Genomic DNA, 15,889 nt, shown 5'->3' on the forward strand with positions numbered 1-15,889 from the left:
CATGCAGCTTGTGGGATCTTCTCGGTTCTCTGACCAGGGATTGAACCCAGGCCACGGCAGTGAAAGCCCAAATCCTAACCACTAGGCCACCAGGGAACTTCCAGACCTTCAGGTCACCAGCACCTGTTGTGAGATCCCCCACCTCCACCCCCACCCTAAATAAGCAGAATGTCCAGATACTGGGCTGCCAGAAAGTACAAACGTTCACCACAAGCTCTAATCCTCCACCAGCAGCCTGAGCCTTCCCCTCTCAGTTCTTCCCAGAGCGAGAGAGGAAAGGGCGCCTGGTTATCATTCTTAGCCATTTATCCAGTGAGAAAAATGGTTTGTCTGGGCAAAGAGGAAGAACGGCACTTTACAGAACTGATTTAATCATCAACCTCAATTTATTTGGGAGGAAAAAAAATGCTACTGCTTGTTTCCAATCATGTTAATTGGCTTCTGGCTTTGACCAGCCATTCAGAGAAGTTCCCAGTGACAAGTTTGTCCTGAAATTGTCTGAATTAGGGTTCTGCCATCAGAACTGAGTGGTGCCGGCTCACAGCTGCTGTCTGCCGACCTGAGGACAGGGTCCCTCCCCAGGGACAGCAGACCCTCCAGGAAGCCGGGAACACCCTGTGAGGTGGCCTCTTCGACACAAGCAGCCAGGTCTTTGGGTCTTTCATTTTTATAACAAATGTTTTATTTTCAGACCTAAAATGATATAATTTTTAAAAAATTTTATTGAAGTACAGTTGATTTACAATGTGTTAATTTTTGCTGTACAGCAAAGTGATTCAATTATATGCATATATTCTTTTTCATATTCTTTTCCATTATGGTTTATCACAGGATATTGAATATAGTTCCCTGTGCCATACAATAGGACCTTGTTTATCCACCTTATATATAATAGTTTGCATCTGCTAACCCCAAACTCCCAGTCCTTCTCTCCCCCACCCTACCTTGGCAACCATAAGTCTGTTCTCTATGTCTGTGAGTCTGTTTCTGTTTCATAGATAAGTTCATTTGTGTCATGTTTTAGATTCCACATATAAGTGATACCATATAGTATTTGTCTTTCTCTGTCTGAATTACTTTAGTATGATCATCTCTAGGTCCATCCATGTTGCTGCAAATGGCATTATATCAGTCGTTTTTATGGCTGAGTAGTATTCCATTGTATACGTATATGCCACATCTTATCCATTACTCTGTTGGTGGAATTTAGGTTTTTTCCATGTCTTGGCTATTGTAAATAGTGCTGCTATGAAAACAGGGGTGCATGTATCTTTTCTAATTAGAGATTTGTCTGGATATATGCTCAGGAGTGGGATTGGTGGATCATATGGCAACTCTATTTTTAGTTTTTTGCAGAACCTCCATACTGTTCCATAGTGGCTACAGCAGTGTACATTCCCACCCACTGTGTAGGAGAGTTCTCTTTTCTCCACACCCTCTCCAGCATATATTATTTGTAGACATTTTGATGATAGCCATTCTGACCAGTGTGAGGTGGTACCTTATTGTAGTTTTGATTTGCACTTCTCTAATAATTAGCAATGTTGAGCATCTTTTCATGTGCCTATTGGCCATCTGTATGTCTTCTTTTGGAGAAATATCTCTTTACGTCTTCTGCCCATTTTTCCATTGGATTGTTTGGTTTTTCGTTCTTGAGTTGTATGAGTTGTTTGTATGTTTTGGAAATTAAACCCTTGTCAGTTGGATCATTTGCAAATATTTTCTCCCAGCTCATAGGTTGTCTTTTCATTTTGTTTATGGTTTCCTTTGCTGTGCAAAGCTTGTAAGTTTGATTAGGTCCCATTTGTTTATTTTTTTGTTTATTTCTATTGCCGTAGGAGACTGGCCTAAGAAAACATTGCTATCATTTATGTCAGACAATGTTTTGCCTATGGTCTCTTCTAGGAGTTTTATGGTGAATGCCATGATTTTTAAAGTTTATGGATCCTTTCAAGTCTAACACATTGACTTTTTTTTTGCATTTTTATCATAAATGTTTTGATTTAGCAGCATCAAATTGCCTGCAGCATACACAGCTTTCCCACATCTTGCCATTCTGCAATGTGAAATGAGCAAATACATGTGTGTAGAGGATGCAGGCTGGTGGGACCATGACCAGGTTCACTGGTACAGTGCTGGGGAAGACCCCTGGGGGTGAATCCCAGGGGCTATCTTTGGAGGGTATGTTGGAGGCTGGCTACTCCAACAAGCCTACTAATGTCCATCCCCCACTCTCATTTTGCCTTGTTTTATTTTATTTTTTTAATTAAAAAAATTTTTTTTGCTGTGCCACACGGCTTGTGGGATATTAGTTTGCCAACCAGGGATTAAACCTGGGCCACAGCAGTGAAAGCGGCAAGTCCTAACCACTGGACCACCAGGGAATTCCCTGCCCTGTTTTACTATGTTCATAACTCCTTTCACTACTGAAATATGTTTTCTTTGTTGTAAAATAAGTGTCCGTCTCTCCCAGTAACCTGTATGCTCTGTGAGATCGGAGACCTCCTCAGGCCTCACTGAGGTCTCCTCCATAATTAAGAGCAGCATCTGGCACATAGTAGGTGCTCAAAAAATATTGGTTGAAGGAGAGAATGAAGAGTCAGTGCCAGATCCAGTGCTGGGTGCTGGAAAGTATATCAACATCTCTGTGGTGGGCTTGCAGCCCTTATCTTGAAGGCCTGAGACCAGATTGGGCTCTTTGTGGTGAGTTTCTTTGAGGCAGCAGGAGCTGCCAGCACCAACCGTGACGTTTCTCTAAATGCAGGTGTCCTAGCCTCAGAGTAAGCTGGGGCCTAGTAACTCTCCACCGCCCACCAGGACTCCTGCAGCAGACACTTCCCCAGACACAGGAACAGTTTCATCTGCCAGGCGTCCCCCCTAAAATAACAAAGAGCCACTTTGTCATTACACCAGCTTCCCAGCCTGGCCCCCAGTGACTGAGAATTGCTTCAGATTCTGTCTCTCACATTTCTTTGTAATGCCTGTGGGGCATGTGGTCTGGTTCCATGCTCTCCTCTCCAGCTGTTACACTAAACTACCCTACCCCCCGCCTTACTTTCCCTCGCCCACCTTGGCAAGTCTTGCTTCTGGTTCCATAATAATACAGCTCCACAGTCCCTAGTCTGCAGAGCCAAAGTCCAAAAAGCTCCAACCACTGGAGATTTCCAGTCGAGACCACCAGGAACCCAGCTGTAGTTGAGCAAAGTTGGCCTCATGGACTTGTTGCCATAAGGGAGAACACACACCATGTGTGTTCTGATCACCTCCCGTTCACCCCTTGGTGGAGAGGGACCCTGCCCTCAATATACCACACCTGGCACTGGGCAGGTGAGATCCACGCGTATACTCAACAGCCGGGGGAAGAGGACACCGAGGGCCACCTGGTGGAAGCCTCTAGAATCAGGACAGAAGGCAGAGTTCTTGGCGTTAGGAAGCAGAGGGAACCAGCAGGGGCTGTGGGTACAGTTCCTGTAGTAATGGGGCATGGGGGGGTCTCCCTTGGTTCCCACAGGAGGATGTGACGGGCTTGTTGGAATAATTTCATAGGCTGGCAGGAAACTGAAGCCCCTCAGGATGAGGACAGGGTGGAGTGCAGCCGGTCTGGCTGGTGGGGGGACTAGCGGAGTGGGGGGGGTCTTCTCTTCCCTGCTGAGTGAGGGGCACATCTGACAAGAGCAGGGGAAACCAAGGGGGCCTGTGAGACCCAAAGATGTCAAGGCAGCACTTGAAATTTTAGACTTTGTAGAGTTCCTTGGTGGTCCTAGTGGTTAGGATTTGGCGCTTTCACTGCCGTGGCCTGGGTTCAGTCCCTGGTTGTGGAACTGAGATCCCGTAAGCCGCACAGCATGGCCAAAAAAAAAAAATTTTTTTTAATCAAACAACACAGTGGGGAATCCAGGGGCATCTCACAAGAGGGTTAAGGTAGAAGGACTTGTTCTGGGATTTGGCCTGTCAAGCGATGGGGTAGTGTTCTAGGTTGGTGCTGTCAGGAAGTAGGGGTAGTTCTGTGACTGGTATTTTAACCAGTCTTATCTCGAAGGCAGGAGGAATGAAGCGAAGCTAATGGTGTAGCTGGTTGAGAAGCAGCGGTCACTCAGCTCAGCCAGGACGGGGCCCCATGATCACGTTTGTAGTTTGGATAACGTTCTGTTCTTGTCTGAATTCAGACACAACTGTGACCAGCCTTGTTTGGCCTTGAGCCCATCGTGGGGCAGAACGGCCCTGTTGGTCAGGGGTTCTGGGAAATTACCTTCACAAGATTGGACCAAGGCCCCCCTAGCCGGTCCAGTTTCCCATCCAGGCTGCCTCTCTCCTCCTTCATACCCCCTTCTAGCTGAGGGTGGACAGAGTCAGCCCTCAGGATGCGCATCACCGTACCCAGAGCTCTGCCCTTGTCGAAGTGTGGGGGGCAGGAGGGTGTTAGCTGGACTGTGTGTGGTTATGTAACAGTGGCCTCCCCAGCCCAAACCTGAAGCATGGTGGGCCCTTCCCTCCTCCCTCCCTGGAACCAGCCAACACGTGGTTGCGGCAGGGGCCACTCCGCCCCTCCTCTCTGAGGCAGGCTGGGCCTAGCCTACCAGACTGGCCTCTGGCCAGCCACCCATTCACTGTGCAAATGGGCAGGCGGGAGCTCTGCTCCGGGGACACCAGCTCCCAGGCTGCCTCATCAGTCATGAGCTGACCGGTGAAGTCAGAGGCAGGCTAAGCCCATGGGCACCCACCACCTTGGATAGCGATCCCAGTGGCAGGTGCGTCCACTGCCTGCACGTGGCCACTGCAGTGTCCCTCACTTGCGTGCCTAGTTCTGCTGAGAGCTGGAGGACGAGGTTGCTGGAGCAGCCCGGTACTTCTTCAGACGTGGCTGCTTTCTGGCACCGTGGCACCTCTCTGCTCAGGATGTAATAGCGGTGAGGCAGGCACGAGCTATAGCAGCCCCATTCAGCCCTTGGTCAGCGCCACAGCGGGCCCCTCCCCCAAGCAAGCGACCAGTTAGTGAGCAACTGTCAATCAGTGACTGTTAGTGGTCCTGCTCAGCCATTGGCTGGTGCTGCAGTGGGTTCCTCCCCCTTCCCCTCTTGTGTATGAAAGGAGCCTGAATTCAGATTCAGACTGAGGTAAGATGGTTTTTTGAGATGCTAGTCTGCCATCTTCTCCATCTGCTAGCTTTCTGATTAAAATTGTTATTCCTTGTTCCAAGAACTCGTCTCCCGATTTATTGGCCTGTCCTGCCACGAGCAGAACGAGCTTGGGCTTGATAACAGTTGACCTCCCGCTTTGGTGCACATGAGCTGTCCAGTCCTCTCACGGGGCAGTCGCTGTACTTAAGGCCCTGGACAGCAGACTTAAGCCACTGCAACAGGGCAACAAAACTTGCCGTTGGTTTTGGTACCAGATCCTGAAGACAGAGACCTCGATTGCCAAGCCCAGGCCATGAAAACCACCCCAGTGCTGAGCTAGTCTTTCCTTAGAGACCCCATTGACTCTTTTTGAAGGCCAGTCGTGAGCTGTGTACTTGACCCGTGGTGTTTACATGGTATGTACACCAATGCTGCAAGAAGTGTCTGCTCCAACATGAATTCCCATCAGTGAGACCAGGAGAAATTCAGGGCTTCGGGATCCGCTAGTGAATTTACATTTTGTTGGGGTTCCAGAACGGGAATCTGGGGTTTCCTAACTCCAAGAACTGTCTTCTGTCCTGATTCTAGAGGCTTCCAAGGAGCGAGCTGCCTCTCTCTCACCCTCCCCGCCTCCATACTCTTCTTAGAAGGGGTCATTGGTGTTACATAACTGAAGGGCTTGAATTAAAATGTGGCTCATTGGTCTGTTGGAACATTCTTCAACAATTAACTGAGCAGCTCCTCTGCCCACCCCAGGCTCTCGGAAGCTTGCCCCCAGTCCATGTTCTCTGGTGTCCTAGCAACAGGAAACTCATCTGAGCTCGGGCAGGGACAGAGGCCATTCTCTCCCTGACTGCTATGACTTGCAGGCTCCCCAGGCCCCTGAGGACCTGTCTGTGCAGCTCACGAGTCCATTGAAAGCCACCGCTTGTCCCCCACGGACGCCCGGAAAACCAGCCCCGCCGGCCCCTAGCACCGGCAGAATGAGCTTCTCACTCACGTTCTCGGAGCTGGTCAACATCGCCATCCCGCAATGCGGGGTGGTGAACTTCAAGGCCCTGCACCTCCTGCTCCAGGGCATCCTGGAGCACATCCACATGGCCAACCTTGAGAAGGTCCTCTCGGGGGACGAGGACTTCCTCCACACCTCGCCAGCCGCGTTCATTCCCCGGGAAGGAGATGTCCAGCCCATCCTCAACCCCATAAAGAGGCTTGGCAATGTCTTTGACCACCTGATGAGCCGCACAGACAAGCTGGAGAGCCAGCTGGCCATGCTGCGGGAATTGCCCTCCACTTCCCAGCTGCTGGAGGGCAGCCAGGGCACTGGCCAGCCCGCCCAGGACCTGTGGAACCTGATAAAGCTCCGGAAGATAGTGGAGGGCAACGAGGAAGCTGTGGCCAAGGTAAGCCACCTGGCCTCCAGAAGCTGCCTGCCTTCTTGGCTCTCCTGCCAGGCCATTCACCCCTACTTGGTGCCCCTGATGAGGGGTCCTGCCCTTAAACAGGGGGAGGAACTTGGCTTTGGCAGCTCAGGCAGAACCAAAGCTCCAAGTTTGCATCCTTCATCAGTGTAGAGGAAAGAAGGCCACACACTGTGTGACATGTCTAGAGTGGGCACATTCCTAGAGTCAGAAAGCAGATGGGTGGTTGCCAGTGGCTGGAGGGAGAGGGAAGTGGGAGGGACTGCTTAGTGGTTACAGGTTTTCTTTTGGGGCAATGACGAGGTTTTGGAACTAAATAGAGCTGGTGGTTGCACAACACTGCAAATGCACTAAATGCCACTTAACTGTACACTTTCGAATGGTATGTTATATGAATCTCACCTCAATGAAAAAAAAAACAACTGAGGACCTATAGGTGAGGAAACTGACACTCAGAAATGTTCATTGACTTGCTGAGGGTGCAGCAGCTAGTGACAGTGGAACAGGGATGAGCTGAGAGGCCTTCTGATTCAGGACCCACCTTGGACCACTTGCTCCCTTCCACCCCACCCCCCTGCCCAGTTATCCATCAGGAGCTGTAGCCTTGGGGAAGAGTTGGATCTTGGGGAACAAATACCCTGGCCTCTCTCTCCTCCCTTCCTCCCATTGGCCAAACAGGAGGGTCAGAAGTCAGAACACCAGGGTGGAGGGTGCAGCACTTATGGGGCAGCCTCCGAGGGCACTGAGCAGGGACAGAGGATGGATGTGCAGGTGCAGCAGAGAACGTCCATCACCCAGAGGAGTCATGCCAGAATGTCTTAGGTTAATACTCCTCTTTTTTAAAGTGAGGTGCAAGTCACATGACATAAAGGGAACAACTGGGTGGCATTTGGTACATCGATAATGTAGTACAGGCACCACCTCTGTCTCCTTTTAAACTGTTTCTGTGGCTCCAAAAGGAAACTCTGTGTCCTCATCATTCCCCAGTCCTCCCCGCTCCACCCGACTATGTTAATCTGCTTTCTGGCTCTAAAGATTTACCAGTTCTGGGCATTTCATATAAATGGAATCACACAATACATGGCTTTTTGTGTCTTGCTTCTCTCACTGAGCATCATGTATCCCAAGTTCATCCATGTTGTAGCCTGTGTCTGTGCTTCACTGCCTTTTATGGCTGATTAGTATTCTGTTGTAGGGACAGACCACGTTGGGTTTAACCATTCATCTGTTGATGGGCATTTGGGTTGAGACTCTTTTTTTTTTTTTTGGCCTTGCCGTGAGGTTTGCAGCATCTTAGTTCCCGAACCAGGAATTGAACCAGCTGGGCCCCGGCAGTGAGAGTGCCAAGTCCTAACCACTGGGCCGCCAGGGAATTCCTGGGTTGAGACTCTTTAAACAAAGACAGCATATTATTTGAAGGACGCTGGGGTTTCTCATTGGCACCAAGGAAGAAGTGGGTGGGCAGGCCTCACAGGGTGGAAGCATTCATAGATCTCCTGCATCTTGAAGACAGCACTTAACCTGTCTCAGCTTCTAAGCTGCCAGTCTCCGGGTCTTCTGGCTATAATTTTTGGGTAAAAGAATGAGACAGCACACCTGGGGTCAGGTGCCCACTCCTGGCCAGGCAGGCAGGGTCGTGCCTAACAATTAGAGCTCCCGAGGGCCCATTCCCACTACCTGGAGTGGCAGGCACCACGAAAGTTATCAACACACAGGGACGACCGGGCTTTCCATCCAACCTGGGGGCTGAAAACGGTGGAAGCCCTAGTGCAGGTGTTTGTAGACGTGACAGAAACAGACAATGCAAAGCTCCCCTCCTAGAACTCAGATGCTGGGCCATGAGAAGCACAGGCCAGAGTCCACCAGCCCGACTTTCCTGAGCTTCATGCCCCGTCTCCTGTCTGCCCCCTTCACCCTCACTCCTCCACTGGCTCCCTCCCCGGGGGAATGATCTTGAGAACGAGTGCTCACTGCCTGCCAGGTGAACTGGATGCTCCGTCTGTTCACTCCTTTAATCTTCTTAGCGACTCTAAGAGGCAGATCCTGTCATTATCAAAGAAAAATCCCAACAACAACTAAACAAGATAAGGCTTGGGAACTGCTTAGCACAGAGCTGGATGTCCTTTCTGGCCGAGGTGGTCTGATGAAGGTGAGAGGCAGAGTGACACAGTGTGAGGCATAAATCTTTGTGCTCAGTGGAAGCAGCCGGGCACAGAGGACAACACTGCACGATTCTCTTCATAGACAACACCCAGAATAGGCAAGTCTGTAGTGACAGAAAGTAGTTTGGCAGGGTCTGGGGGTTGAGTGCTGGTGGATATGGGGTTTCTTTTGGGGTGATGAAAATGTTCTGCAACTAGATAGTGGTGATGGTTGCACAAAGTTGTGAATGTACCAAGTGCTACTGAATTGTTCACTTTAGTGTTATGTGTGTTTTACGACATGCACAAAAAGCAGAGATTGGCAGAATCAGTTAAAAGAAAAACCGTCATCTAACTATACACTGTCTCCAGGGGACACACTTTGATTCAAAGACAAATAGGCTGGAAGTAAAAGGATAGAAGAAGATATTCCACACAAGCAGTAGCCAGAGGAGAGCTGGAGTGACTGTACTAACATCAGACAGGATAGACTTTAAGACAAGAATTGTTACTAGAGACACAGAAGGCTCCAGGGGTGGCCGAGGGCAGGTTATGAGGGCTTCAGAGCTGGAGAGGTGGACATAGTGTCCGACGTGCCAGCCCCTCCGGAGCAGCCTGCTCCTGGCCTGCCTTTGATGGATGAAGGCATCTAGAATGCACGAGTACCCAGAGTGGCCCAGCCAGCTCACAAAGGGAGCTGGTGGACAGGTTCAAAACTGGTCATGCTGCCCTCAGAGGACTCTTTGTGCACCTAGGAGTGTCCCCACCACTGTCAGAGAATGTCACCCAGTCCCAGCCTAGCTGAGGTTGTCAGGGTTACCACGGTGACCCATTGTCGGGGTTGCCATGGTAGCTGGTTCTAGGGTGGTGCAAGCTGCTTAGCTAAGAGTCTGCAACCCACCCCCACCATCCCCCCACCCCCACCCTTGTCAGCCAGGCTGGCAGACCAAATGCCACCCTTTATGGGGAAAGACAAGCCTGCCAGCCTTAGCACCCATCCCAGATAGGGTGAATGGTGCCCTGAAACCAGGCACTGAGGGGGCTTTTGGGGAGAAGGTTTGGGAGGATGCACAGGCACAGCACAAGGGCTGGTGCTCTTGGTCAGCATGCCACCGTATCTGGGGGCTCAGGCAGGGCAGCAGGTCCTCACTAAGCAGGCTTAGATTGCAGTTTGTAACCCTCGGCACAATTGACATTTGGGGCCAGATAATCCTTCGTGGTGGAGACTGTCCCATGCACTGAGGGATGCTGAGCAGCATCCTTGGCCTGTACCCACTAGATGCCAGGGGCGCCCTGTAGTCATGACAACCAGAAATGTCTCCAGACTTGCCAAATGCCCTCCAGGGGCCAAATCGCCCCATTGAGAACTGATGAGTTAGAAAACTTTGGCTCCCCTTGCTCTGCACCCAAGGGGGCATCGACCCAGGCTCCCAGCGCCAGGGAGCTCTTCTAGAACTGCAGGTTCCCAGACCCTGCCCGCATCTCCCAGGCGGCCGTGAACGGAGTTTTAGAAAGCTGCTAGGAAGCCACTGGCTGTCTCCTTGAGGCCTCTGTTATCTCAGATTATCTCATCTGTGATGATGACCCCAGCTGGCCTCACAGGGGGAAATGAGGGGCCGTGTCCGCTGTTGGTTATTAAGGTTGTTCTGGCTAACTCTGTTTCCATAAATAAACTTGTGGGTCCCAGTAGGGGGTTGTAACAACCCATTGCTGCTCTTTTTGAAATTTCAAAACTCCCTCCCCATTTTACTCCCCCAACCAAAATCTGCTGTGTATCCCACAATTAAAATGATTTTAAATGGGTTTTTGAGAACTTCAAAGCAAAGCCTAAGGGCGTGAAAGACACTTTGGGGTTTTAGAGAATCAGGGTGAAAGTCATTGCAGCAATAGTAATGAATGAACTTCCTGCGCTGACAGCAGCCTTCCCAGGGTGCTGGGTAGGGCTGTTGCAGTCCTCATTCCCTGGAAAGGAAGTGGTGTTAGCATTCCTATTTCCCAAAGTCCTGGCGCTGAGGCCTTGTAGACCAGTCTAGGTGGTTGTCCAAGAGAGTGTGAATGTCCAAGGGTGGTTGTCCAAGGGAGGCTTGGACCCCGTTATTGCCCCTTGAAAGCTTCTGGAAGCACTTGGCCCCCAGGCCGAACATATATTCTTGAAGCCCTCTTCAGACAGAGACAAACAGACAGAGGGAGAATGAATGTCTGGACATTATGCTTCCAGGAAGGGCAGCTTTCTAGAATTCACTTCCCTGAGCTTGGCCCTATCCCAGCCCTGATTATGGCCTGAGGGGCCAAGTGGGCCCTTCCTGGTTATTCTCCTACCAACACAGTCCAGAGTTCAGGGCATGGCCCCCCTTGTGAGAAGCAGGCTAGGTCTGGGGTGGGAAACCTTTAACTGCATGTCCTAGGAGACAAGCGCCCATGAGAAAGGAGTCTTCCTCCTCTCCTGTGCAGCCTCTACCCATGGAATAGCCCACCAGGCCATCTCTTCTGGATTTTCCCTGTACTTACCCATGGTAGGGGATGGTTCCTGCTCAGGTAATTTGGTCCCCTGGTTACAGCTGGAGAGACAAGGGGAGGGAGAAGCATCCCTGCATAGATAGGGGATCTGGACCTTGTAGATGTCTGTAAAAAGCATTTTCCTATCTACAGCAGATGAGGACTTGTAAAACTGGTCTCTTAATACCTTGTCACTCCCAGCAAAATTAACAATAACTCGTGAATACCATGCAGTAGACAGTGTTGAAATTTCCCCCAGTTAAAACTGCTATTTTTAAAGCTTTATTGAGATATATTCCATATATCAGAAAGTTCATCCATTTAAAGTGTACCATAATGTTATATGTCAATTATACCTCAATTTGTTTTTAATTAAAAAAAAATATGTATGTATGTATTTATTTATTTATTTGGTTGCACTGGGTCTTAGTTGTGGCAGGTGGGCTCCTTAGTTGCAGCTCGCCGGCTCCTTAGTTGTGGCATGTGAACTCTTAGTTGTGGCATGCATGTGGGATCTAGTTCCCTGATCAGTGATCGAATACTCAGGCCTCCTGCATTGGGAGCCAGGAGTCTTAACCACTGCACCACCAAGGAAGTCCCTACCTCAATTTAAAATGAAGTATACAGTGCCGTGATTTTGGTATATTCACAGTTGTGCAACTATCACAGTCAATTTTAGAACATTTTCAACAACCCAGAAAGAACTCCCTTAACCACTAGCTGTCATTCTCCATTCCTGCACCTCCTTGAGCCCTACTTCTTTACTTACCATAATGTCTTCAGGTTTATCTGTAGCATGTATTAGTACTTTTTTTTTTTTTTTTGACAAAATAATATGGGTAGACCAGATTTTATTTATCAGTTGATGGGTATTTGAGTTGTTGCTACTTTTTGGCTTTTAGGAATAACACTGCTATGAACATTGCTGTACAAGTTTTTCTGTGAACATAGGCTTTTATTTCTATATACCTGGAGGTGGAATTGCTGGATCACATGGTAACTCTATGTTTCAATCTTGGGGAACTGACAGCCTGTTTTTTGAGAGAGGCTGCACCATTTTACATTCCCATCAGCAGTGTATGAGGATTCTAATTTCTCCACATCCTCACCAACACTTCTTATTTTCTGTCTTTTTGATGATAGCCATCCTAGCATATCTCATTGTGGTTTTGATTTGCATTTTCCTGGTGACTTATGATGTTGAGTATCTTTTCATGTGCTTATTGTCCATTTGTATATCATCTTTGGAGAAATAGCTGTTCAGATCGTTGCCTTTTTTTTTTTTTTTTCTTTTTGGCTGCATTGGGTCCTGCTGCACGCGGGATTTTCTCTAGTTGTGGCGAGCGGGGGCTACTCTTCGTTGTGGTGTGCAGGCTTCTCAGTGTGGTGGCTTCTCGTTGCAGAGCACAGGCTCTAGGCACGAGGGCTTCAGTAGTTGCAGCATGCAGTCTCAGTAGTTGTGGCCCATGGGCTTAGTTGCTCCATGGCATGTGGGATCTTCCTTGACCAGGGCTCGAACCCGTGTCCCCTGCATTGATTCTTAACCACTGCACCATCAGGGAAGTCCTCTTTGCCATTTTTAATTGGTTTTTTTTGTCTTATATGTTGCTGGATTCAGCTTGCTAGTATTTTGTTGAGGATTTTTGCATCCATATTCTAATTTTCCTGTGATGTCTTTGATTTTTATCAGGGCAATATCGGGCCTCATAGAATGAGTTTGGAATTCTGTTTTTTGGAAAAGTTTGTTAAGAATTGTATTAATTCTCCTTTAAATGTTTGATAAAAGTCATTGGTGAAGCCATCTGGGCTTGGGCCTTTTTTCATGTGTTGTTTTTGTTTGCTAATTCAATCATTTTACTTGTTTTAGGTCTGTTCAGATTATCTGTTTTTTCTTGAGTCAATTTTGATAGGTAGTTTATGTCTTTCTAGGAATTTGTCCATTTCATCCACCTTAGCCAATTTGTTAGCATACAGCTGTTCATAGTGTTCCTTTATAATTCTTTTTATTTCTGTAGGGTCAATAGCAATGTTCCCTCTTTCATTTCTCATTCTAGTAATTTGATTCTTCTCTTTTTCTCTTGGTCAATCTAGCTAAAGGTTTGCTAATTTTGCTGATCTTTTCAAAGAACCAGCTTTTAGTTTCATTGATTTCCTCTATTATTTTTCTGTTCTCAAATACATTTGTTTCCACTCTGATCTCTATTGTTTCATTTTTTTCTACCTTCTTTAGCTTTATTTTGATCTGCTTTTTCCAGTGTCTTAAGGTAGAAGTTTAGGCTACTGATTTGAGATCTTTCTTCTTTGTTAATATAGTTACTTCCAGCTAAAATGCCTCTCTAATTGCTGCTTTTGCTGCACCCCATAAGTTTGGTGTGTGTATGTTTTCATTTTAATTCATCTCAAAGTGTTTCTAATTTCCTTTGCAATTTCTTCTTTGACCTGTTGGTTATTTAGGAGAATGTTGTTTAATTTCCGTATATTTATGAACTTCCAAAAGTTTCTCCTGTTATTGATTTCTAATTTAATTTCATTGTGGTGAGAGTACACATTTTGTATAATTTCAATTCTTTTTAAATTTATTGAGTATTTATTCACTTATTTAATTTTTGGCTATGTCGAGTCTTAGTTGAGACATGTGGGATCTTGTTGTGGTGTGTGGCCTTCTCTGTAGTTGTGGCATGTGGGTTTTCTCCTCTCTAGCTGTGGCATGTGGGCTCCAGGGCGCATGGGTTCTGTAGTTTGTGGGACGTGGGTTCTCTCGTTGTGGCACATGGGCTTGGTTGCCCTGTGGCATGTGTGATCTTAATTCCCTGGCCAGGGATCGAACCCTCATCCCCTGCATTGCAGGACAGATGCTTTACTACTGAACCACCAGGGAGGTCCTCTATTGAGTCTTGTTTTATGGCTTAACATATGATCTATCCTATAGAATGTTCTATTTGTATTCTGCCATTGTTGAGTAGAGTGTCCTATAGATGTCTGGTATGTCCAGTTGCTTTATGGTGATGTTAAAGTCTTATATTTCCTTGATGATCTTCTGTCTAGTTGTTTTATCCATTATTGAAAATAGGGTACTGAAGTGTTCAACTCTTTCTCCTTTCAGTTCGTTCAGTTTTTGCTTCATATATTTTCGGGGCTTCATTGCTAGGTGCGTGTATGTCTATAATTATTATATCTTCCTGATGGATTGACCCTCTTATCATTATAAATGTTCCTCTGTGTCTTAGTAACAATTTTTATCTTAAAGTCTATTTTGTCTGATATTAGTATAGCCACTCTGCTTCTCTTTTGGTTACTGCTTTTGTGGTACATCTTTTCCTATCCTTTTATTTTCAACCTATTTCTATCTTTGAATCTACAATTTGTCTTTTATAGACTGCATGAGGTTGGATCATGTTTTCTTATCCATTCTGCCATTCTGAAAGTTCAACCATTTATGTTTAATGTAATTACAGATAAGAAGGAATTCTGCCATTTCATTCTTTGTTATTTTTGTTATCTGAATGCCTAACTATGCACTAGGCCTTTTATATACATTATCATGTTTTTTTCATACCCATTTAATGATTGAGGAGTCTAACATCTAGGAAGATACAGTAACAACCCCAGGCATTGGTGGAGCTAGGCTATGAGACCAGCACTGCACCCAAACTTGCCTTGAAGTTTCCTCCCTGCTTCTCTGGCTTCCCCACTTACCCTCCCAGGGCCATTCTACACATGCAGCCAGAAGGATGCTTTAAAAATGTAAATCCAATAACTCCCTTGTTGATCCTCCAATGACTCCCACCAAAGGGCATGAGATGCTTTATGATGAGTGATTCCTGCTTACTGAACACATTCAAACCTAGGGTCGCCTCTTTCCCACTTAGGCCACCTGAGGGCTCAGAGCACAGTTGACTTCAGTGTCATTTTCTGGCTTCTGAATATGTTCCAGACTACACCTTGGAAGAGCCAAGAGGACTTCTTGAACCATGGCAATCACTAGAGAGCTTTCACAATTTACTTGCTTTTTCCCCCAACTGCACCCAACTTCACATTTTCCTTTCCTCTCCCCCTCTTCAGTCCATGAAGATCCTGCAGGATTTGCTCACTGACATTTATGCACTCAAGGTCACCATTGAAGCCCTCAGGAAGGATATGGCCATGCTGAAGAACATGGTTGACAAGGTAGATCCTCTCCCGCATCCTTCATACTTTGGCCATGCTGCTTGGACCTCTGGTGGTTGGGGTGACAGAATAAATCCAAGAAGCCTGTTCTTAGTCAAAGAACACAGCTGTGGGGGCAAGAGAAGGGGACTGACATGGCCCAGCCACTTAGCCCATCCCACTGAACTTTCTGCAGCTTCACTGTGATCCTCACACTTCTGTGTTGAGACATCATTTGTAAGTGACAGAAACGTAGTTCATTCTGGCTTAGGCAAAAGAAGAGAGTTTATTGTCTCATTTACTAAAAAGTCAGGAATCCCTTCAGATACAGCCAGATCAAGGTGCTCATACCACATACCAAGGTACTCAACATGTCTCCCTCAGTGATGCTTTCTTCTGGGTTAGCTTCATTCTCAGGCAGTTACTCCCCAAGGTCTGACGACTCAGGCTTAAGTCCATCAGCTTAGCAGAAAGAGAATGCTTATTCCTTGTCTAGAAAACTTTGTTCACACTGAAAAGTGAAGTAAACCTAGCATAGGTGTACATTCTAGCTCCCTCTGTAGCCACA

General features: G+C 47.3%; 1 protein-coding gene across 1 annotated transcript in view; it reads left to right on the plus strand.

Annotated features, from left to right (window-relative positions):
* The first annotated feature begins 6,100 nt into the window (after window positions 1–6,100).
* Window positions 6,101–15,889, plus strand: part of C9H16orf96 (chromosome 9 C16orf96 homolog) — a 37,381-nt gene continuing 27,592 nt past the window's right edge. Inside the window, exons 1-2 of the mRNA XM_057749545.1 lie at window positions 6,101–6,520; window positions 15,238–15,342. Of these exons, the coding sequence (XP_057605528.1) occupies window positions 6,101–6,520; window positions 15,238–15,342 (525 nt within the window). The remainder of the gene's footprint in view (window positions 6,521–15,237; window positions 15,343–15,889) is intronic.

This window comes from Hippopotamus amphibius, chromosome 9 (genome assembly GCF_030028045.1).
Source record: "Hippopotamus amphibius kiboko isolate mHipAmp2 chromosome 9, mHipAmp2.hap2, whole genome shotgun sequence".
In the NCBI taxonomy this organism is placed as follows: domain Eukaryota; kingdom Metazoa; phylum Chordata; class Mammalia; order Artiodactyla; family Hippopotamidae; genus Hippopotamus; species Hippopotamus amphibius.